Source organism: Nansenia antarctica, assembly GCF_963989245.1.
Source record: "Nansenia antarctica genome assembly, chromosome: 11".
NCBI classification, from domain to species: domain Eukaryota; kingdom Metazoa; phylum Chordata; class Actinopteri; order Argentiniformes; family Microstomatidae; genus Nansenia; species Nansenia antarctica.
In genome coordinates, this window is record NC_137681.1 from 13,515,229 (window position 1) to 13,539,563 (window position 24,335).

A 24,335-nucleotide genomic window follows, 5' to 3' on the forward strand; every position below is an offset into this window, starting at 1 on the left:
GTCTTTCTGAACAGAAACCTCCACTATCTTCTAAAAGAGCCATTCACCGCAGTCCTCTCTCTCTATGGCAGTCTAGCACCAAGAGAATGCTGTTTGGAAGCTCTAGAGCACACGGCCATTGAGAGCACCGCTTCAGTATCCATGGCAACTCTCCTGTTGAAAGCAGTAAAACCTGGAGAGTACCAAAAAAAAGAGAGAAAAAGCATCCATGCAGGTGGTTGGTCAGTTGGTCAGTTGCTCTGGATGTTATCAAAGTTTTCTTTTGAAACCAAACAGTAGCTACTGGTCTGTGGATGCTGGAATTTCAGAGAAAAGGAACGTAATGGATCTTTACTACAGGACCCCCAGAATGATTATGAGTCAAATGATCCCAGTTTTATTTCCAGGTTGTTTTAGCAGTGTATTGTTGTGGCCCACACACATGGCTATTTGTTGTCTGTGTTGTGTTAGGCATGTTGACATGTAGCGCCAGTCTTAACTAAAGGGACTGTAGGACAGAGCAGGGGAAATGGCAACTCAGTGGCAACTGTGACTGCATGACAATTACAACAGATTTGTGAAATATGGTGAGTAAAACAAATCAGTATAGCCAATAAAGTCAATATAATGATGCATTTCATTGGTTTATAGATTAGATATGGATTATAATGTATTCAAACTAAATTGCTGTATGTTGTATATTCATTGGTATTTCATTTCCTTTCACATACATACTGTATATGTATGGTATGGATGACAGAACGAAAACCATATCATCTGACCATGTATTATCTTTATTTCATTCAACTATTGTTTCTAATATTGAACAGAGGATTGGCAGTAATGGCATATGACAACATAAACTGTACTGTTGACTTGAAACCAATTTCAACTTTTAAATCTATCTAGCCTGTCCACTAGGCTGAGATGTTCACTTGAAGGCTGGGTGTGATCCCCTTGTATTGAGTTGTTTCTCGGACCGACACAGTGTGTTCTGTTTCAGAGCGGGGGTTATGATGTGGACCTGTTTGTTGACAGCCCAGACTATGACCTGATCTGTTCCATATGCAGATCTATCCTCAGATGTCCTGTGAGAGTGGCCTGCAACCATGTCTTCTGCAAAAAGTGCATCTTACAGTGGCTTAAGAGGTACATTGCTGCATGTCAACACAGTGAGATAAGGCAATCATTTACAGTATGGTCAACCCATTTATGATGTGGTTTTAACACTTTACATTAATAATAATTTTAATTTTGCCATTTAGCAGACGCTTTTATCCAAAGCGACTTACAATTACGAATTACAGGGACATTCCCCCTGGAGTAACTGAGGGCTAAGTGCCTTACTCAAGGGCACACTAGTAGTGGTGTGGTTTCAGGCGGGATTTGAACTCACAACCTTCCGATCACAAGTCCAACTCACTATCCACTAGACTAGACCACCACTATCCCCATTAAGTTGCCCCTATATTGGTGTAGTAACAATGTAATTGCTGTAGTTACAACATTGCATCAACATGTTGTTGTAGTCAAGGCTTTTAATGCAATCAGTTATTGTCATTAATTCATTAATTAGTCCATAGACAATAGCTTATTAAAGGGCATATTTGAAAGAATATGCTAAAGACAATATTGCCACTCCATCTTTGATGTATTCCACCTCCCTCATTTCCAGACAGGAGACTTGTCCCTGCTGCAGGAAGCCCATCAGTCCCAGCTGTATGTTTGTCATGTATAAACTGAGCAAAACCATCAGTCGCCTCAGGATTAAGGTGAGTCCTACTGTAGCAGTGTGATTCTATTCTAAAGTATATAAGAGTGTACTTGTTACTTTGGCAGCTAGGTGTTAAAGTATGAAAAAAATTCAAGCATGGAGGAACTCATTTTCCCAATCTCATAGACCTTTTGTCTCTCATATAAAATAAGCAATCTTCCCAGAAATCATCCAAACAATTGATGACAGTTACTATCCTCTTCTCTCAAACACTCTTCCCCTACCCCCAACCATCCTCTCTATTCTATTCTCTCTCCATCCTCTGCCCTCTTTCTCTCTCCTCCGTCTCACCTCCACTCTTTCCCTAACAGTGTCAGAATGAGGGCTGCTCTGCCATCTTCCCGCTGTCCGATGAGTTTCTCCACAGTTCCTCCTGCCAGTTTCAGAGTGTCCCGTGCCCCCACCAGGGCTGTGGGTCCCTGGTGCCCCGGCAGGACCTGGAGGCCCACTCCCAGCACTGCCTACACTGGAGCCAGCTATGTTCTATGGGCTGTGGCACCCTGCTCACCCAGGGCACCCAGGCCCAGCACAACTGCTACAGGTGAGTGCCAAGGTGGGCTATATACTTTTAACAAGAGAACCATAAACATTATGGGGGGGGGGGGGGTCCTGAATCTTGATTGTGTGTGTGTGTGTGTGTGTGTGTGTGTGTGTGTGTGTGTGTGTGTGTGCGCGCGCATGTGTGTGTTCGTGCATGTGTATGTGTGCATGTGTGTGTGTGTCTGTGTTTTCCCACCAGTACTGTACTCACACATAGGTATCTGGATCGATATTGCCCAAAGGATCAGATCTAGGATCAGCTTTACCCTCTGTTATGCTGTTCTTAACCATTTGGGGATAAAAATGCTAAACAGACCGTAGATCAGCATTAACAAGATACCTTTCCCTATTGCTGTTCCAGGCAGCTGAGGCAGCAGGTGGAGGCTCAGAGGCAGAGCCACAGAGCTATCGCTAGTGCCCTCCGCAGGAAGATGAGGAGGATGCAGACCGCCATGACACAAGTGAGAAGGCAGGTGGCGCTCATCTGCGAGAGCCTGGAGGTCATGGAGGATATGGAGGACCGGGAAGGGGAGAGAGAGGGGGAAGGAGAGGGGGAGGGGGATGGAGAGGTAGAGGGGGAGGTGGAGACCACAGGGGAGAGCGGTGCGAGCAGCAGCAGCAGCTCCTAAGAAGGGAATTGGGCTTTATAAAAGATTAATTTAATTGTTAGGAGATAATTACTTTTTAAAATATAAAATATATATTACTTTTGACTACAGGAGAGAGCAGTGCCAGCAGGTGTAGCAGCAGAAGCAGCTGTAGGGCTTTATAAAAGATTGATAAAACTGTGATGAGGTAATGGTTTTCATATAACAGTATGTTTGAGAAGAAATGTGAATATTATTGACAACGTTTTTGTGTATTCTGCAGTTCAGATGTGTTCTTGATTGATGGTTTTATAATCAGAGTGTTTACATTAGGGTAAAATCTGCATTTGATGCAAAAAGTAGATTGGGAGCTAAATCATCATGAATAACAACCGTTCTCAAAATTGTGAACAAGGAAGTAACAGTTATTTGTTATTAGTAACACATCCTCCAAATAGCACATAGGCCTACTGAATTAATTCAAAATCTCTGTCAACATTAAAGAAACATGACATTGATAAAATGTGTGCCTTGGTTTTATTTGATGATGATCTTTCATCTTTATGTATTAAATATAGACTGCTCAAAATGACATTGAACTGTAAACAATCAAAGCAGCAAGCAAATACACATCTCATAAAAGTTCCTCACATGTAAACATTGACAAAAGGACTTGTAGTTCAGTAACATCCAGTATCCCACAGCATTGGGGTTGGGGTTACAACTGCTAGCTGTGCTTTCAGGGCTATTGAGGTTTCTTGGAGTATGGTTGGACCACAGGGAGGCACTACTCTGACTCAGGAATATGTTCCTGGGAGATCCGCTCTATGGAGTCCGTGGAGGAGTTGCTTGTGTGTGCGAGGACTGAGCCGGGCACTGCTGTGACGCTGGGCACTGACTGTCCATCCCGGAATGCATCAGGGGCAGGTAGATGTCATCCATGTTGGGCAACACAAACACTTTCTGAAACCGAGAGATGATTATGTTCAAAGTGGGCTGAATAATAACGTGAAATTGAGGTCTACAAGGGAGACAGATGAGGAAGGAAGAGATGGGGGGAGATATGTATCACGGCTTGGTGAAAATGTCCACATGGCGGGAAATGTGAAACCTTGCAATCGAGCCAAACATGTCTTGATGTGAAAAAAATAGTTTTTGGCATAGGACGAAAATTGAAGCGATGAAGAACCCACTCGATATGATAACCAACAGTTTTACATTCACTAAATACCTACACTTTGTTAGCAAACTTGGGTCGGGGGTAGTATTCTTATTTGTGTTGGGACATAATCACTTCTCTTTTGGCCACATGCCTCATAAATTGCCATGGGCGCGTGTCTGTTTGTGAAGTGTCAAATCAAATCAAATCAAATCAAGTTTTATTTGTATAGTGCATTTCTCACAAAATGTGATCCAATGCGCTTCACATGATGACAGAACATGCAAGCAGGCAAGGGTAAAAAACCTGTACACTTTGCATCTCCTTTTTTTTCTTCTTTTTTTTCCACACCTCTGACCCGACATTTGTGTTACAGAATGACGAGGTGGGAGGTTCTGAGAGATGAGACCTTGATGTGAGTCACCAGCACTTAAGGTATTTGTCATTGTCATTGTATTAGCAATTTTATTTGATCAACATAGTAGTATTTCGTAAAAATGGTGTGTTGGTAACAGTGGGCAGTCATTTTAAATGTACTGTATTCTATTTTTATTACAGCTTTGATGCTCAGATGAGATGGGAAGGAACTAGACCGAAGTCCCACTAGATGCTTTATGGACTGATAATGGACTGATAAATGATAAATGCATAGCCTACACACGGACACAACATTATCATTTTTTACCATTCTATTATTGTATTGCTCAATTGTATCTTGCTTCATTCTTTCCATTGCAATATCGACTGAAATTTCAGCCATACAAATGTTACTCTCTTGTACTTGGTATGGTATGTAATAAACTTTTGGCACACATGGCAATAAAAAATCATGAATCTTGAATTTTATTATTATTATCATTATTATTATTATTATTTAGCTATTTAAACCCATGGCACACATGGCAATAAAAAATCATGAATCTTGAATTGTATTATTATTATCATTATTATTATTATTATTATTATTATTATTATTATTATTATTATTATTTAGCTATTTAAACCCCAGCCCTGCAAGTTTGTTTCCTGAGGGTTAGCTGACAGATGACAGGTATAATGACAGGTAGTGTAATGGGGGAGTGGTTGTCTTGAGGGAGTGGTTGGGGTGGAGTTAACCAGCTATTATTCCCACCCATTATCTACTTGTGAAAAATGTCTCGGCTCATTGATTTTGGGGGTATCAACATTCAAATATGCATAACTTCTTCAACTTGTTTCAGATATTTCTGGTACATATGGTACAAAGAGATTAGAATAAATAAACACTAACCTGAAACTCATCCTGCAGCTTCTTCTCAATCCACTCAGTTACATGACAGAAAGTCACCTCCCTCTCTCCCAGTTTGGGTCTGACACGGAGATCCAGCTTTGGGGGCACACAGAAGCTGTACCTACACACACACACACACACACACACACACACACACACACACACACACACACACACACGCACGCACGCACGCACGCACACACACACACACACACACACACACACACACACACACACACACACGCACGCACACACACACACACACACACACACACACACACACACACACACACACAAGTTACTTTCTTTTTTGCAATACGTCAGTTTGCAATACCAATAATAAACCAAAACATAATACATTTTATTTTTAGTGATGTCAAAAGGAGGTAACACTTGGAGCAAATCTGACTGAGGGTGGTCTGTACCATATTCTGTCAGTAGGCGGGGGTGGGATGTTGACAACCAGCGTCCCTGAAAGCTCCTGGACCTCCACTGCCAGCAGCAGGGGGGTGTTAGACATCTCCTCAATCTTCTTTTTGATAAACTCATTTTCGGTGGCCTTCTGGAAGTACTTAGACTTAGCGATTTTGTCCACAAATCTCAAAATCCTCTTGCCAGTCCTGCCACCACACGCAGCAGCACTATAAAGGAGAGGGAGGAGCAAAAGAGTTGGCGTGAGGAGGCATGACTGGACTTAACACTGAATGGTCATATGTCAAACTGGCCACAAATGAAAGCTGCAATGCAACAACATTTAATCAAATCTAAACTGTAAGATAATTGAATCTGAGAACACACTGTTGAAGTGTTCAGTGTGTTAATAGAGTATTTTACAGAGGACTTGGCTTGTAAAGGATGGGACATTATTATTACCCCTCGGCTCCGGGTGGAGTCCCCTTCTCTCCCACACACCCCTGGGGCTCAGAGAGCAGTATTTCCTCCTCATCAGAAGAACCTGCGCTGGAGGACTCCTCGTCACTGTTAGCCAGAACACTGAGGATGGGCCTGGACCTAGACAGAACAGAGGTGAAAGGTCAATGATAAGAAATGATACATGAAACAAGAGAGAGAGAAAACAAAGGGTAGAGCAGGGACATCACACGATGAATGGGAAGAAAAACCCAGTGTAGCAGAGTAGCAGACAAAGATCTGGAGGCAGTCCAACTACGTAATCAACATAATGTGTGCAGCTCTATCGTATGCAATCTAGTCGGTACTGTGTTTCATGACCAAGTTTCATGTTTATTGTCACATTACACATTAGTGTAAGAGAGTAAAATTCTTAGGCTTCGATTCCTGACATTGCAGAACAAGACAATAAGACAATAATTAAACATAATTTAAGATAATAAAAAAGTGACAATAGTACAGGACATAAGTGAAAAATAAGCGTATTTACAATTAGCAGTATCTTGCAATTTGTAGACGATAAGGCACTAGGCATAATTACGGAGGATTTTTTAATTTTTTAATGAAGGCTGAGGGATCAGGAAGGATATTGTTGTTTGACGAGACTGACCCCAAACTGCCCGCTTCAGCGAGGCTGTCTGTGTCCAGCCCACCTTCCTTGCCCAGTTTAGACAGGTTCATCTTGGTCTCTAATGTCATCTGGAGGGCTCCAGTGTAGACCACCTCAAGCTCCAGCCAAAGGCCTGCGGACAGAACAGATAAACAACAACACACACACACTGAGTAAGAGAAGCAGCCAGACACCACACGCTTAATATTCACAGAAACACAACGCACATAATATTCAGACACAACAAACACAAACCAGACACAGCAGAAATAGTAAGACAATACAGTCACATCAGCCACATATACAACCAAGCACAATGAACACAACCAGTTGCAACATACAGGGACATAGCTAGATGCCACACACAGCAAGACTCAACAGACACGGAAAGACACAACACACTCTCAGTCACAGACACAGACACCAGTCAAACACAACAGACACACCCAGACACAACAGACAGTCAGACACAACAGACACAGTCAGACACAACAGACACAACAGACACCAGTCAGACACAACAGACACAGTCAGACACAACAGACACAGTCAGACACAACAGACACAAGTCAAACACAACAGACACAGTCAGACACAACAGACACACTCAGACACACCCAGACACAACAGACACAGTCAAACACAACAGACACAGTCAGACACAACAGACACAGTCAGACACACCCAGACACAACAGACACAACAGACATCAGTCAGACACAACAGACACAACAGACACAACAGACACAACAGACACAGTCAGACACAACAGACACAACAGACACAGTCAGACACAACAGACACAACAGACACAGTCAGACACAACAGACACAACAGACACAGTCAGACACAACAGACACAGTCAGACACCAGTCAAACACAACAGACACAGTCAGACACAACAGACACAACAGACACAACAGACACAGTCAGACACAACAGACACAGTCAGACACAACAGACACAACAGACACACCCAGGCACAACAGACACAACAGACACAGTCAGACACAACAGACACAGTCAGACACAACAGACACAGTCAGACACAACAGACATCAGTCAGACACAACAGACACAGTCAGACACAACAGACACAACAGACATCAGTCAGACACAACAGACACAACAGACACAGTAAGACACAACAGACACAGTCAGACACAACAGACACAGTCAGACACAACAGACATCAGTCAGACACAACAGACACAACAGACATCAGTCAGACACAACAGACACAGTCAGACACAACAGACACAAAAGACACAGTCAAACACAACAGACACAAGTCAGACACAACAGACACAGTCAGACACAACATACACAGTCAGACACAACAGACACAGTCAGACACAGTCAGACACCAGTCAAACACAACAGACATCAGTCAGACACAACAGACACAGTCAAACACAACAGACACAATCAGACACAACAGACACAACAGACACAGTCAGACACACCCAGACACAACAGACACAACAGACACAGTCAGACACAACAGACACAACAGACATCAGTCAGACACAACAGACACCGTCAGACACAACAGACACAAAAGACACACCCAGACACAACAGACACAACAGACACAATCAGACATCAGTCAGACACAACAGACACAGTCAGACACAACAGACACCAGTCAAACACAACAGACACAACAAACACCAGTCAAACACAACAGACACAACAAACACCAGTCAAACACAACAGACACAGTCAGACACAACAGACATCAGTCAGACACAACAGACAGTCAGACACAACAGACACAGTCAGACACAACAGACACCGTCAGAGACAGAAGTAAAACACAGCAGTCTCATAAAGGGAAATGTTTAGGGAACCTAGATTTATAATTTAACAGTATTCCTGCACACACCGACACAAACACTAAGCATGATCTAACACTTTCTACTCTCCCTGATGTTTCTGCAGCATCATGGCAACTCTTCCCAAATCGTCAACTCTTCCCACAGGAACATGCTACTCAAAGAACCAATTAGCAAAAGTCAATGACAGTGTCAAACTATAGCCTAAGCCGGAGGGACATTTAGGAGAAGATTAAAAGGATTTGCTGTGATTATGAAGGGTTGCCAAATAATTACTGGAAATTACGACAGATTATAATTCCCCTGAGGAATGATGACACATGTTGTGGATTGGAGCTCAGCAAATCTGGAAATGGGATGATGTGCGATTAGAGGGACATTGATGTGACGCTCATGGTTGCGTAACGTGGGGTGCAGATTGTGGCACAGAAAGAGGAAGAAACGGCAGAACACCATCCACCCCTCCAGCCATCAGGCCTAGGGCATGGGGAAACCCTGCCTAAGCACTGTTAAGTGTACCTTTATGTACAGTATGTGGCCACACACACACACACACACACACACACACACACATACACACACACACACACACACACACATACACACACACAAACAACAAACCAATATGCCTTAGCGCATGTTCGCAGCAAGGGATAACAGCTCCCTCACCCTCTGAGATTACAACAGGATAATAACAGCATAATCTCATCTGATGCCCAGTGCTCAGTCATAATCACAGGAGCAATGATGTGCCATCTCCTATCTCTGCATCTCTGCATTCTGCACTGTTGAGTGTGTGTGTGTGTGTGTGTGTGTGTGTGTGTGTGTGTCCTCCAATTGACACTTACCTTGGTGGTTGACCATTGGTCTGGAAGTGCCAGTCACTTGGGGCAAACCGGAGCCCATGTCCAGCTCCGTCAGAGTGAGCTCATTCATAAAGTAAGGCAGCTGCACACACACAAAACATACCATATAACGACAACAATGTTACTCAAAAGTCGAAATTGAAATGGTATAAACTCATTTTAGTTTAGTAGGATTTTTCTATATACTCTAATTCTGCTGAGCTTTTTCTGGATCTTGTGGGAGACCAGATCTGTCCAGTATTTCTCATGGAGGAAGTCCCAGAAGATTCGACCAATCAGGGCGTTGACCCAGGCAGTCTGTCCCTCTCCTGGGAGGTCTGGGAAATCACAGGTACACTGTGGGCAAAAGTAATAAAATGCAGGAGAACAACCAAAAGATTAAATATGAATTACATTTAGTCATGTATTATATAACAACGGCTGAATAGTGTTTGAAATACATAGTTCACCTGTCTCTCTGTATACATATCCAGTGTTTTCAATGACTTTCACAGCAACAACATTGCCAGATGACTCACCTGTCCTGCGGTGGTGGGGCTGGTCTCTGTGCTGCTGGGGCCTGGACTTGGCGGGGGGTTGGGCTCCTCTGGGGCCAGAAGGCGAGCCATGAAGGTGGGGTAGTCCAGCAGGGGAGCGCCCTTAGCACCGCTGGAGGTCTGGGTGGAGGGGACAGTGGGGGTGGTGGGGAGGTCCTCCTCAGTGCTGCCCACCCGACTGGAGCCTCTGCTGCCCAGGGTCCGACCAGGGGCACTCACACCTGGCGCCACTGGCACTGCCTCCTCTGCCAAAAGGGGTCATAAATATGCCGTTATTTTAAAATGCTAAATGTATATTTAATGTGATGATTTAGCAGAGACAGGAACATCTGGTGTAACCTGCTATCATGGTAGTATTTTTCCCCAGCACTGGAACGCAAGGAAATGGAGCATATAATCCATAATCCACAATTGCTAATGTATTATTAACGTTGCTGTTACCCGGTCTGGACACACATCTGTCAGGCCTCTCCTTCTCTGTAACCATGGATGCAGACAGGAAGTGATGAAACCACTCTTCCTTCTCTCTTCCTGTCCGGCCGAAGAGGTAGAGAGTGGTCGGGAGGTCAGGTGTGACTGCGGGGGGGTGTTTGAAGGAGGGGTGTGTTTGGGTAGGGGATTCAAGCTCTTGCTCCTCTGCTGGGGTCTCCACTGTCCCCTCCTCCATTGCCCTCTCTCCCTCCGCCAGAACAATGCAGATAGGGTATTTGACATTCCACAACCTCTTACGGGCAAGCGCAGAGGGCAGCAGGAACACCTGGTAGTACAATAGCATTACCTTTTATAACACCTGCTATAACAACATGAAAATCTGTCATAAATGTAATGAATTTCACTGGATGACATTATCGAACTTGATCCCGTTTAAGGCTAAATATCAAGTTGAGGCGGACAGACCTTGCTCTGGGCCAGCTGGTAGGAGCGGGAGCTAACGACCACAGCCTCCTGGGGTTTGTCGTCGTAGGCCGCCCTGCGGCTGATGTTGCTGCGGGGGTAGTCGAGCCTCAGACAGGAGCCCTCTAGGATGGCGTACACAGAGTGGGTCAGGGACGAGTGGTAGTTCTCTGGGTCATACTCAAACATCTCATTCATCCAGCCCTGATAACAGAGAGGAAAATTGGGTCTGGTGAGAGAAATAGGAGAATAGAAGCATGTCCTCTAGCTCAGGGGAGGCTGGTGGAGGCAGAAATCGGAGGGCAGGTTCATTGTAGGGCATGATAACATTCCTCATTCTGTGTCCTCATATCATCCATGGTTTACAATGAGCCCATCCTCCGATTTCTACCCCACCAGCCTCCCCTTCTCTAGCTTCACCAGGCGGCAGATATACAGTAAGTATGTAAGTACCGTGCAGTTAAAGCAGTACATGTTGTTGTTTATCAGCACACATAATATAATGTGCATGGTATGCTCCCATAATTGTTGTAAAGTAAATGACACGCCACACAGATCAATCTGACAGCAAGGGTGAAGAAGTGGAGAATTCACCCTCTCCCTCCCTGATGACCACTGACAAGGTACCCTGAGGCTCTAACATCCACTCATAGTCCAACTGCCAATTAACAACCCCCCACCCCTCCCCACTTAACACCCCCACGACCCTGTGCAGTTTACCGTCTGCCACTGAACAAACATGACAAATTACACAGCCCCAGTCTTTAGCTTTCAGCTAATTGCCCCTTGATCTGACAAGATGGCTGGGTGGGGGCTACTCTGCACCTGGCATTGTTCATCCAAGGGAGTCCCAGTAATGAGGTCTCTATCTCCTTAGTTTGGAGGAACTTTTTTTACTGAGACATTAATTGCATTCCAAACACATTCTGCTGTCGTGTGCCTCATTAAAATGCATTCAGCTGTGAAAGAGAAGAGAGGGGGTTTGCTGCCGTTCCTGACTCACTGTGGCGCAGCAACAAAAGTGGCAGTTTCATCATTCCGCTAACTCTGCTGTGAGTGATTTGAGAAGTCAATCACAAATGTAATAATCAGACTTCTATTTTATGACTACGGTACTCATTCAGACACAGCTGGGATTTATTTTAATACTGAGGGAAATTAACTATATGAAACATATTTGTTGTTCCATTTGCTTACTGAACCACAACTGTACAATATTTAAAAAATAACAAATGTTTTCTCGTCATTTAAAGGGGCAATCGATTTTTGGCAGATCATTTATTAATTATATAAATAGCCATTGATTCTTGAAGAATATAACTTACAGTAAATATATATATATAACTAAAGAATATAACTTAGTGTAAATAAATGCCTCATGAGCTTAGTTCAACTGTTTGAACCCAACGCATAAGCTTGCTTTACTCCATTGTTTGTAAACAACGCAATTCTGAACAAACACTGTAACCACAGCAACACCAACTCACCTTGAGTAGATCTGGCTCAGTGCTGAGAGTATCAGGCTCAGCTATGTCATTCAGGGCCTGAGCCCTCCTGTGTGGAGGAGCCGGGGATCTGGAGGTGCCCAACCTGATGAGGAGCAGCCCCAGCAAGAAGCCCATGGCCAGACCCAGAGCCAGGCCTGACAGGTATGGGCTCAGAGGCAGTATAAAATAGACGTAGGACAGTGCAGCCACACAGAACAGACCCATGCGCGGCGGGGGAGGAGAGGGTCGGCCGACTACACTGGGTGCTGAAGAGAACGGAGAGCCGGGCAGTCCCTGAGGACGCCTATGACGAGCCTCCACCGCCACAACCTGCATGACGTCACCGTAGGTGCAGATCTCCAGTTCCTCTGCCTTGTCGTTGGGTTTACTGTGGGTGGAGCATGTCCTATGGTAAGCTCTCATTGGGTGTCTGACACAGGGCCAGTCAAACGAAGGTGAAGAGTCACCGTCCACCCTTTTGCCACTCATCGCCGGAGACGCTGTGACATCCACCTCGCCGCTGTCCCTCCCCGCTGTCCCACTGACCCCTCTGGGGCTGGGGGAGCTGGCTGGGTGGGACCCCGTGGCTCTCTGGTGCTTGGGGCTGCCTGAGTTCTCCTCTTTCATGATCTTACTGAACATACTAAGCGGCTCGTGCATGGCCTCTGTCAGCTTCCGCCTCTTGTCCTCCAGCTCCATCTTGAAGAAGCCCCTGGCCCCCTCGGGTGGGGAGAAGGAGGAGGGTGAGGGCGGGGCGGTGCGGGAGTCCCCATTGCTGCGTCCTTTAGACTGGGTCAGCTGCTTCCACAAGTGGAGGTTGAGCCGGGAGTCTGACTTAGACTGGGACACCTCAGGCTCAGAGCGGGAGAGCTCAGTAGAGATGGACTTGACCAGGCTAAGCAGGGGCCTTGGTCTCAGAGACGAGCCCTCCTTCAGCTCCAGCTCTGTGGACAGGGACTTTACCAGGCTCGGCAGGGGCTGGTAGGTGGGCGAGGCTGGGCCAGGGCAGAGGAGGCTGGGGGCTGAGATGGAACAGTCCCCCAGGGACCCAGGGGAAGAGGGGGAGAGGGGGACGTGGAAGGCTGAGGAGTGCAGGCCCCGTTCATCGTCTTCAGCAGAGTACTGCCTCTCTTTGGACAGGGAGATGGAGGGGTAGTCCTCATCGTTCTCCAGGGAGAAGATGAGCTCGTTGTCGTCCAGGCTGTCCCATTCTCCCTCTGTGCCCGTCAACTGTATCACGATGCCCTTCCTGGTCCCACCTGAGTGGACCCACTCTGGGGGAGCAGGAGAGGGACAGAGGGACGGGCTCTGGGGGTCATGTGGAGGCATGAGACCTCCACCACCACCTCCACCTCCTCCCTCTCTCCCTCCATGTCCCTTTTCTCCTGTCTCTGCCATTTCTTATCTTCACATTGCAGGCCCCAAGGCACCTAGCAGGAGAAATACAAACTCAGTCAGCTGTATCGTCAAGCCTTGGAGGGAACAAAAGAAAGAGAGTCTTTTCACATGTTTATGCTTCATTCTCATCAGCAATTTCCTTTCAATGGGAGAATCCCAAGGGTGATTATATAAGGATATGTGAACACAGTTTGGCTGGTGCCAGAGGAATTACTCACATTTCTTTATTGACTGTTTACATCTGAATTATCCCCAAATAACACATCTCCCTCTGCTATTGCTCCAGATTTGTCTGGGCTTTGGAAGTGTACAAAAATAGATCGGAGACTTTCCCCAAATGTTGTGAAAAGTAGGGCAGATCACAGCCTCAAATCCAATGTTTTACTGTTGCTCCAAATAGCATGCAGATTAAGAAAGAATACTCCTTAAATGTAACTTTATATGTTTTGCATATCTTTTGTACACACATTTAGTATATAGTAAATAATATATATTAATACAAATCTGTACATAGAGTATACAAACATAAACACCATTTGTAGAGGTGTTTTACCCTCACCCATCACATCACAATAGACTTAGGCACTTAGGCTCTGGCCAAGAATATCATTGAGATTTCTGCACCTCCCAGCATTGTTGCAATGCAATGGAGTGAGGCTCCAAAGCTCTGATGAATACTGTATAGTGCCTTTTTCCCTCAAGGCTTAATACTACCTCTATCCCTGCACCCCCAGAAAAAAACTATTTATAATATTCATCCGCTAAGAGACATCAGTCTGCCTTAAACCTCACGTCAGTGCCGCCAACATGATCTGATGGCTTCTTGAGCTGCTTAAAGAGTGCTTATGTAACGGTGAGATGAATGGCAACACTAGTCAAATATATTTTCAATCCAACAGCCTGTGTGACAGCCCAGATGTTTTAACACACATCTACCAGACTGCCTAGGGATGCATATAATGTTACAGTTTAAATGTAACAAGTGAGTAAATGTCAGAATAAAGAAACATTAGAAAATTTGCCATCAAAGAAAGTCATGGCAAAGAGGACAGGAGAATGATAGCTCAAATGAGTCTTCCACTGTCTTTCTGGGTCAAGAGCTCCGCTCTTTAAGATGAGGTACACTCCTCCAAGGTACCTTCTGTGGTTACATAACTGCATTATGGAGCTATGGCACAAATTCAAAACATTCTACAGCAGCTGGCGAATGCTCTGTAATCCTTCTCACCCATAATGGACCATAGAGGAGATATCAGCTACACAGAAAGCATTAGACCTGGGCTCTCACATAGAAAAGAGGCAGCAGTCGCTGCAGGGTGCATACATGCATGCACACACACACACACACACACACACACACACACACACACACACACACACACACAAACACATAGGCAATACAACTTTCTTTGTGAAGAAAAAACTAAAATGTGAAAATACACCCCTTTTGTCTATGATAATCTGTTCTTCTCCATGTCCCTGGCCCAGCACTGTGTCACAGACAGGTTATGAACTGCTTCAGTTAAGCATCATCCTAAACGACAGTTTAATAATGCATTTGATCCTGTCAACAGTCACACCAGGTGATGGACATTTCAAATGTCAACTTAAGAAGGTGTGACTGTGAACAGGTAATGTAGGGGAATGAAAGGTTATATAATCAGTGGTGTATGAGGCAACAATACAAACTGGAATATTATTGGTCATTATCGACTATAGCCGCTGTCAAGTAAACATGGCCACTGACACTATAGCGGGGGAGTCAGATTACTCTCTGATCTGACTATAAAGACAGTGCCAAGTGAAGATTAACCATAACGCAGGCTTTTACTTAAACTGATGATTTGATTCATTCAAATCATACCGGATTATGTCCAGAAATAACATTGGGTCTGATTTGAAACAGGATAGGCTACTTGTTTGAGCATTGTTATACTGTAATAATATAACACAATAACGCCTTTTCCAAACAGCCTATATTATTGTAGCGATAGTTGTAAATAGTAGTATAACCACTTTCTTATACAGTGTGGTTGTATACAGTCTGATGAACAAGTTGACATCTCGAAAGAGCGAAGTGCTCATCAGACGTTTTTAAAAAGTAGGTTAAACATTTTAGGCCATGCATGTGCTTAAATCTTCTACGTTTACCAGTTCGTAAAGACGGATTAAAAAGCAATAATATCAATCACGTCATCAGTGTCAAAAGTGACCTCAGCTCACCTGGTAATCACTGCAGCGTGCAGGAGTACACCCACCACCCGAACCCTGTTGTCAATTTTCGCAGACAGCGTAGAGTCTACCCCTGGCTCCAAGATTAAATGAAATGCGATCAGTAGATTTAGCTGCGATCAGTAGATTTAGCTCAGAATAGAATGGCTTTTTCTTTCAAAATCGTGGTTTGTCAAGGTTGTCGGCAGCTACCGTATGAAGTCGGAGTGCGACAGGCGCTCTTCGCACGTCAAGGAGATTAAGTTGGCAATATATTTATTGAACAAATTCATTACTTTTCTTAGTCTAATACCGTACTAATTTCTGAATAATTTTGGATTGCCAATTATTTTACGATTATGTGTGGACCTGCAATGTATGCATGTAAAGACCATCAATGGAACACAGTTGCACTTACCGAAAAAAGCAAGACAATTCTTTAGATTGAGAGATTCGAGATCTATCGGTGGAAACGTGCACTGGCCGGCTCTAGCCTACGCATTTCTGCATAGCGACTGTCTGCTATTCATAAACTGCTATTCATAAAATATTCTGCCTCCGCTTTGACGTGCTCACACCTCGCGGACCGCGTCTATCCAGATGTGACACGCGCTACCAAGCAGCGGCTCAGGCAGCAATCTGATTATGAAAGTCATGGCTGCAGTTCCCTGTAATCCAGATTAAAATACTTCAGACCCAACACACACACACACACACACGCGCGCACACACACAGACACAGACACACACACACACACACACACACACACACACACACACACACACACACACAGACACATGCGCGCGCACGCACACACACACGCACGCACGCACAACCACATACAAACTGAAATGATCGTCTATAAAGGCCTTATACCTTATTTTATTTCTAAATCAAAATAAAACAATATAGCAACAGCTACTTCTTTTTCACTCAAGAAAGTCAATCACATGTTTAAATGTGATGTAGGCCTATTTTCCATCTGCCAAAATGACTTAACTCTCTTCTCCACTAGCCATTGTAACCTTTATGAACATCTTATAGATTGAGAGACTGCAAGAAGCCATCTCTTGCCTGGAGCACATTTAGGGAATCAGTCTTCACAGACAGAGATAAAGGAATGAACAGGGCTATCTCTGTCTCGTGGCCAGTGGCGGACTGGCCACCGGGCAAGCCTGGCAAATGCCAGGAGGGCCGCGAGACTCTAGGCCGCTCAGAATGTATTATATAAAAAAAATATATATATTTGTAATTTTGTCTCTAGTGATTTTCATTGAAAATAACTTATTTCAGCAGACCGCGGCCCAAAACATTTGATATCGGCCGGGCCATCCACGCAGTTCTGCATCGCGGATGCCCAGGGCCCTAAACCAATAGGAGCAGAGCTCCCCTATGGGGCGGAGCTCCACGATCTAGAAGGATAGTTATGGTAAACCAATAGGAGCAGAGCTTTAGGTAGCGGGGTAAACCAATAGGAGCAGAGCTTTAGGTAGCGGGGTAAACCAATAGGAGCAGAGCTCCCCTATGGGGCGGAGCTCCACTCATATAACTGGAGTATATCTCCATAACTATCGTAGTCAGTTCTATATCGCCAGTGGACACGCACCTCATGTCATCATTCCGTTTATAACAGCAGTTAACGTTACACTGCTTTCATTTTCAGAATGAGGGAATTTGATGAGAGCGATGCAGTTAATGTGCAACAACTGGATGCAGGGAGCAAGTGTAGTTGGAAGTAGGAATGCACCGAAATTCGCATGTATTGGGCCGAAAATAGCACAAAAAAGTACATTCGGTGTAAAAAGGCTATTGAAAGAGATATTGACTGATGACTGCCTACTGATAATACATAATTACAGCAAACATGTCGGTAGTTTGGCATCTGTCCTCTGACTTTTTATGTTAACAATCCGTGTTGCGTGTTGCGTTTGGAAATAGGGCTGTTGTGTCGCAAATGCCAGGGCTGTTTTTTGATCCCAGTCCGCCCCTGCTCGTGGCCTAGATACAGAGAGTCCTAGAAATGACAATATGAGCAATGGAGTGTTTGTGTTCAGTCTGCAGCTAGGGTTAGCATGCCCATGACCCCCATCTATCTGTGTCTGAAGGAATAGTTCCTGGACTACTGAGTGGCTGCTTCTACATGCATCGAACCACTGTAGCTAACTGGCATTATACACTCCATGCTGTAGTCTTTTTCCAATCCTCTATGGTCCAATGGATTCTTCAGAGGTCCCTGATTTCAATGAATGGAGACAGGTTTACTCTGTGGGGTGAATAAGTCCATTCATGGATGTGATGCGTCGAAGGATGGTGGAGGTAGAAATCAGAGGACGGCTCATTGTAATGCATGGAACGGAATAAGGAATGAGATCAGACACACATGTTTGATACCATTCCTCGTGCCATTCCATTCCTTTCCACACATTACAATGAGCTCCGATATCTACCTCCACCAGCCTCCACTGATGTGATGGTTTAACTCAGATTCACATTTAAACAGTATTAGGACGGACTATATTTAGGATATTTAGAAAATGCCTTCTGCTCAGCATATTCATCAGATGGCATTATGATAATTAGAGTACTCTCCCAAGGACAGATTTACATAACAATTTCATAACAACACTTAATTTGAATAAACTATATTTAGGAGTCTGATACCAAACAGTATGACAGCCTGTTTAACATATTCATCAGGCATATGGCATTATGATAATTAGATAGATATTACTATGAAATTGAATGAGCACTTGGGCCCTGGGGGTTTCCCCGGACCCCTCCCCATCCTGTGTGAATGTGTATCTCCCCCTACATACCTTGCCATCTGTTGACATGTGCAGTTGTTCAAAAATAGCCCTCTCCATGGCACCAGAAACTTCCCTGAGTGGCCAACAGATAGGCAAGCAAGAGTTAGTTGTGCATGTGTGTGTGTGTGGTGTGTCTGCTGCACCATGCATTTTCTACAGACTGTCTACTCAAAAGAAGACACCGTAAGAACTTAGTGGACATTTTAGATGTTTAGATCTAGGTCTGTGTAGCTCTGTGTAGGTCTGTGTAGGTCTGTGTAGGTCTGTGTAGGTCTGTGTAGTTTGTGTTGTGAATCTGTTTTGTTTGGACGGTTGTCCTACAGTAGATATTTACAGTAATACCATTTAGGCTCATTATTGCTTACCAGTGTGGTCACCTAGTGATTACACTGTATTCAAGAGTCATTTTAAAGAAATGGAGCCTGTCTCAGACCAGTTTTTGGAGTTCCACCCCATCCACGGAACCAACGTCCGACTGGACCCTTCTGGAACCCAGGCTACCCGGGTAGAGAGCTTCGCCAATGGGTTGTGCTTCAGCAAACAGCCCCTTAACCCCGGAGAGATCTTCCTGGTGGAGGTTGAGGAGAAAGAGTTGGGCTGGTGTGGCCACCTCCGCGTCGGCCTGACCGCCAAGGACCCCATGGACCTGGACTCAGTGCCTGAGTACTCCCTGCCGGACCTGATCGATCTGGGAGATAGCTGGGTGTTCGCCATCACACGCAACCACAATAAGGTGATAGAGGGGTTAGCAGTGGCAGGGGAAGAGGGGGCAGGAGAGGGGGCAGGAGAGGGAGTGTTGGCTGGTGGCCGGATGCTAGGGGGTGGGGAGGACGGAGGAAGGGTCTTGGGGGGTGGGGAGGAAGGAGGCAGGGTGTTAGGGGGTGCAGGAGAGGATAGTGGTGGCAATAATAAGCCCAAAGCATTCTTCACAGAAACCGACCTGCACGTTGAGGGCTTTCGCATCCCCATGGACAAGCTGGTTGGTCGGAGTCGACCTGGTCGCTTTAGCCACATCCTGGATGACCTATACAAGACAAACGCTCTGCCACCCACCGCTCGACGCAGTCGGGTTGGGGTGCTGTACACGCCTAAGGGACCAGGCATAGCCGACATGCACATCATCATCAACGGGGAGGATATGGGTGCATCGGCTAAGGGGATCCCTACCATTCAGCCTCTGTATGCTGTGGTTGATGTGTTTGCTGCTACAAAGACTGTCCGCATCGTCCAGGTGGAATATGGCTGTAAGTGTCTTGTGTACAAACCTGAGACAATATCCTATAGGTCAAATTATTTATTGTCAAGAAAGGCAATGATCTTTCTTAATTACACTTGATTGACAGCGAGGATTTTGTATTTCCATGCTTTTGAAGCGCTTGTGTCTTTCTTTCTTTCCCCTCCTTTCATCCCTTGCTGCAGTCTCCTCATTGCAGACACTGTGTAGGAAGATCATTCAGAAACACATAGTCCACAGGATGGCCCTAGACTGGCTGGATCTGCCAGATAAACTCAAACACTACTGCAAGTATGAGTGAGAGCAGTTTGGACTGAAGCTTCTTCTGGTGCAGACTCTCACGTGAAAGCCTAATGAGACCAGCAGCATGCATCAAGTTTGGATTCAGCCTTGAATCTTGGATATCAAGTAGGGTGGAATAGATCCTTTGTAACTAGTGTATTTTGATGTTTAAGTAGCGCTGATTTAAAGAGAGGAGTGTGTGATGGGTGGTGTGTGATTTACCCTGGTCAATCTCTCATAAATTCTTGTATTGAGACATTAAAACTTTTCAAGCAAGACATTTGCCAAGGTGTATTCATTTTGTGAATATACCACTGGTCTTTTACCCGTTTTGTTTCCACTCTCTGAATGACTTGTCTGATGTGTCAGAGATGGAGAATGAATTGATTATTTAGACCTTCATTACTTATATATGCCAATGTGTGGTTGTTTGCATCTGCAGTGCTAACTATCCAGAAGTTCACTATTATTCACTTACTCACCTGCCTGTCTGAGTCCCTCTTGTACAACACTGACATCTAGTGGCCAATATGACAATGGGCGTGGCTTGCATTCAGTCATGACGCTACTACAACCTACGTATGCGGAATCTCGTAGCGTAGTGTTTACCTGCGACTGTCAAACCACACACAGGTTTATAACCTTATACGTTTCCTTAGACTGACCCCTGCTCTATATTCAGAATGTCATTTTGCTCATTCTTACGTGATGAGGCTTATAAAGACAATTTCAAACCAGGTGAGCAATTATTTTATTTGTGTAATGAATGAATGAATGAATGAATGAATGAATGAATGAATGAATGGTCTTTATTGTCATTGCTATAGTACAGGTACCAAACAACGAAATTTGGGACCAAACAACGAAATTTGGTAACCTATATTGTGTAACCTTATATATTCAGGTTATCCTTGGTGCATCATTGAGATCTTTGTTTCAAGAGAGACCTGATCCAAGACAGCAGCTAAAGAAAACAGGGAAAGAAACAGGAGAAGGAAACATTAGCCAAGGAAAACAACCATTTTGCACTGTATATGGAGCCTTATTTGGTTGGCTCTTGGATGTTATGTAATTTGAATTTCTTTCAGGATTATAGACTATTGCAAGCATTTATTTAACATCAATGTATTGTCTCAATAGCACATTTATTGAGAATAAAATGTTTAGTAAGTGGCCAATATCTAAACTGTTTGTATTCTATAAATGTAGTAATTACATTTGACACCATCCAGTAATCTAGGTTACACAACTACTCTTAAGGTACAGAAATTCAGAGATTATGCACTCTATAACATATAATATTAGTCATGCTATTGCTATGATGATTGTACAATATTCTAAATTAAACATAGGCCTTTTGTTATAATGCTGTGTTCTAAGGTGTATGCATTGGTATAGTCTATCATCTTGACAGTCGCAATCCCCTAACATTTATCTTTTAATACAATATGTTATTCAAAATAATTTCTTACAAATACCCTATTGTCCTGTGAAACACCTCTCCAGCCCTTTCAGGCATCTATACATGTATCAACTCCTGTGTTAATCCCCTGAAGCAATAACCGTGGTTTCTTCCAGGTATGTATGTTTGCTCTCAGTGTGGCCACCAGCTCTTCTCCAGCAGGTCAAAGTTCGCCCACTCCTCCCCCTGGCCTGCCTTCACTGAGACCATCAGGGAGGACAGTGTCACCAAGCTAATGGAGTCACTCACAGCCTTCAAGGTGAGCTGCCTCCAACAACCATTGAAGGGATAGGTCACCCCTTACTCAATTTCATCAGGCATTTTCATTCCTCAAAAGGGGTCCAAAGGGCCGTCTGCTGTGTAGATGCTCTTCCTGTGTAGGAAGTATTTATCTCAATAGTCTAAAGTGGCTTCCTCCCCTTATCTCCTTTCCTTCAAGGGCTGGAAGGTTGTAGGCTGATACCAGGGGAGGCTGGAGGAGGTAGAAATCGGAGGATGGGTTCATTGTAATGCATGGAATGGTATGAGGAATGGTCTCCAACACTTTGATACCATCCCTGATTCCGTTCCATGCATTTGAGACCGTCCTCCCGATTTCTGCCTCCCCTGGCTGATACCCAAAAGGTGTCCTCTTTGTTAGTGTCTCATGTTTTAGATCAATGCATTTTAAGGACCAGACATATAGGAGGATAACCAGACTAAGATGCTCCCAGAGAGAATGTTTGTATGGTCATGGTCGGTAATTGAGTGTTGTCTGGTGATTTTGTCCTCAGGTGCTGTGTGGTAAATGTGGGAACGGACTGGGCCATGAGTTTGTGAATGATGGACCAGAAGACGGAATGTCTCGTTTCTGAATATTCAGCAAATCGCTCAAGTTTGTCCCTAATAAAGGTAACATGATAAAAGCCAGAGCTGTGAATGTACTGTAACTATGTGATTATTGGTATATTATTATGATTATGATTATGATTATTATATTAGTGTGAATGGACAACATTGCAGTGGCAAGTCTACTCCTCTTTTATTAGAATATATATATATATATATATATATATATATATATATATATATAAACCATATATATAAACCATCACCTAACGTCACATTATCTCATTACATTTTGACCTATAACTGTTATTTAAGTGTATTTAAACCGCACTCCTCTTTCTCTTGTCTCTATTCCAGACAAGCAGTAAAGCGAGATTAGGATCTGAAGCAGGTCACCGTAGACCCACACAACCCATGTGGAAGAGACTGGTCAGTTTGTGAAGTGGACATGGTTCAAGCCTGCGAGGGACACCCTGCACACTGATGAGTCATTGGCCAGCCTGGAACACAAGGACATGGGATATTATCTACTCTACAGACTTTATAGATATGTAAACATCAGTGGAAGCTGTTAGAGGTAGAAATCGGCGGACGGACGGGCTCATTGTAATGCATGAGTGGTTGATACCATTCCTTATTCCATTAGATGTATTACAATGAGCCCGTCCTCCGATTTCCACCTCCACCCAGCCTCCCCCGGTGAACATTCCCTGGACAACTCACATACCTATGCCGAATTCCATTGACATACTGTCTCCCAGATATATTCTTCTGGATGTGTGTTATGTTAGTTTAAAGATAAGATGCTTATGCTTTTTAGCCTCATCTGTAATTCGTTGCTTTGTAGTTGCGAAAGTAGGGAATGGCCAACAGAGCTATTCAATAATTTATTTGATTTTAGAATAACTATAATATTACAACATATTCCCTAAGAGGGTGACACAGTTAGTGCAAGAACGTTACTCCTTTTGAAATAGGTCTAAGCTAACCCCAAAGACATACACAACAACATCTATGCATAGATACACATGTATATTACTGTTGATATTGTGCTTCCTTATATCACCCAAAAACCATGAATAGTATAAGAAACTGCATCCTGGTTGTATGGATCATGATGTATTTTAACCAGTGGAGGCTTGTTGAGGTGGAAATCGGAAGAGAGGCTCATTGTAATACATTGAACGGAATGAGGAATGGTGTCAATAATGCATGGAATGGAATGATGGATATATGGTATACCATTTCTCATTCTGTTCCATGCATGACAATGAGGCCATCCTCATACCTCCACCATCCCCTGATCGTGATGTCAACTTCAACTTCACTAAAAAGAATAAGGGAACACTTAATCATCTCAGTATAACATCAAGTCAATTCAACTTCTGGGATATCGATCTGTCCAGTTAGGAAGCGTAAACGATTGTTAATCAATTTCACCTGTCTGGTGCAAATAAAAGCGACAACAAGTGGACAGGAGAGGCAACAGCAAGACAACCCCCCAAAAAGGAAATGGTTTTGCAGGTGGTGGCCACAGACCATTGCTTATCCTTCCTGACTGATATTTCTCTAGTTTAGCTAGCATTTTGCTAGTGCCCTTGTCACTACTGGTAGCATGAGGCGGTACCTGCAGCCCATTCAGATTGCACAGGTAGTCCAGCTCC

The 24,335-nt window shown here is 44.2% G+C and overlaps 4 protein-coding genes across 4 annotated transcripts in view; 3 read left to right on the plus strand and 1 right to left on the minus strand.

The window, feature by feature from the left end:
• Positions 1–208: 208 nt before the first annotated feature.
• On the plus strand, positions 209–2,922 carry rnf151 (ring finger protein 151; the record flags this gene model as incomplete). Its single annotated transcript, XM_080542306.1, has 5 exons — positions 209–229; positions 968–1,128; positions 1,655–1,751; positions 2,065–2,294; positions 2,655–2,922. 5 exons carry the CDS (start codon positions 209–211, stop codon positions 2,920–2,922), a joined length of 777 nt encoding a protein of 258 aa, XP_080398432.1.
• Positions 2,923–3,705: 783 nt separating this feature from the next.
• On the minus strand, positions 3,706–13,847 carry tex2l (testis expressed 2, like; the record flags this gene model as incomplete). Its single annotated transcript, XM_080542307.1, has 11 exons — positions 3,706–3,843; positions 5,310–5,430; positions 5,735–5,950; positions 6,183–6,320; positions 6,829–6,961; positions 9,515–9,614; positions 9,719–9,868; positions 10,051–10,313; positions 10,510–10,825; positions 10,966–11,166; positions 12,450–13,847. The coding sequence occupies 11 exons, from the start codon at positions 13,845–13,847 to the stop codon at positions 3,706–3,708; spliced, it is 3,174 nt and encodes a 1,057-aa protein (XP_080398433.1).
• A 5,433-nt stretch (positions 13,848–19,280) lies between these two features.
• neurl2 (neuralized E3 ubiquitin protein ligase 2) lies at positions 19,281–20,400 on the plus strand (the record flags this gene model as incomplete). Its single annotated transcript, XM_080542598.1, has 2 exons — positions 19,281–20,109; positions 20,285–20,400. 2 exons carry the CDS (start codon positions 19,281–19,283, stop codon positions 20,398–20,400), a joined length of 945 nt encoding a protein of 314 aa, XP_080398724.1.
• Positions 20,401–21,017: 617 nt separating this feature from the next.
• Positions 21,018–24,335, plus strand: part of msrb1b (methionine sulfoxide reductase B1b) — a 3,910-nt gene continuing 592 nt past the window's right edge. The window contains exons 1-4 of the mRNA XM_080541503.1: positions 21,018–21,119; positions 21,960–22,102; positions 22,617–22,734; positions 23,029–24,335. The exon at positions 23,029–24,335 is cut by the window's right edge and continues 592 nt beyond it. Of these exons, the coding sequence (XP_080397629.1) occupies positions 21,065–21,119; positions 21,960–22,102; positions 22,617–22,734; positions 23,029–23,039 (327 nt within the window). The 5' untranslated portion in view covers positions 21,018–21,064 and the 3' untranslated portion in view covers positions 23,040–24,335. The remainder of the gene's footprint in view (positions 21,120–21,959; positions 22,103–22,616; positions 22,735–23,028) is intronic.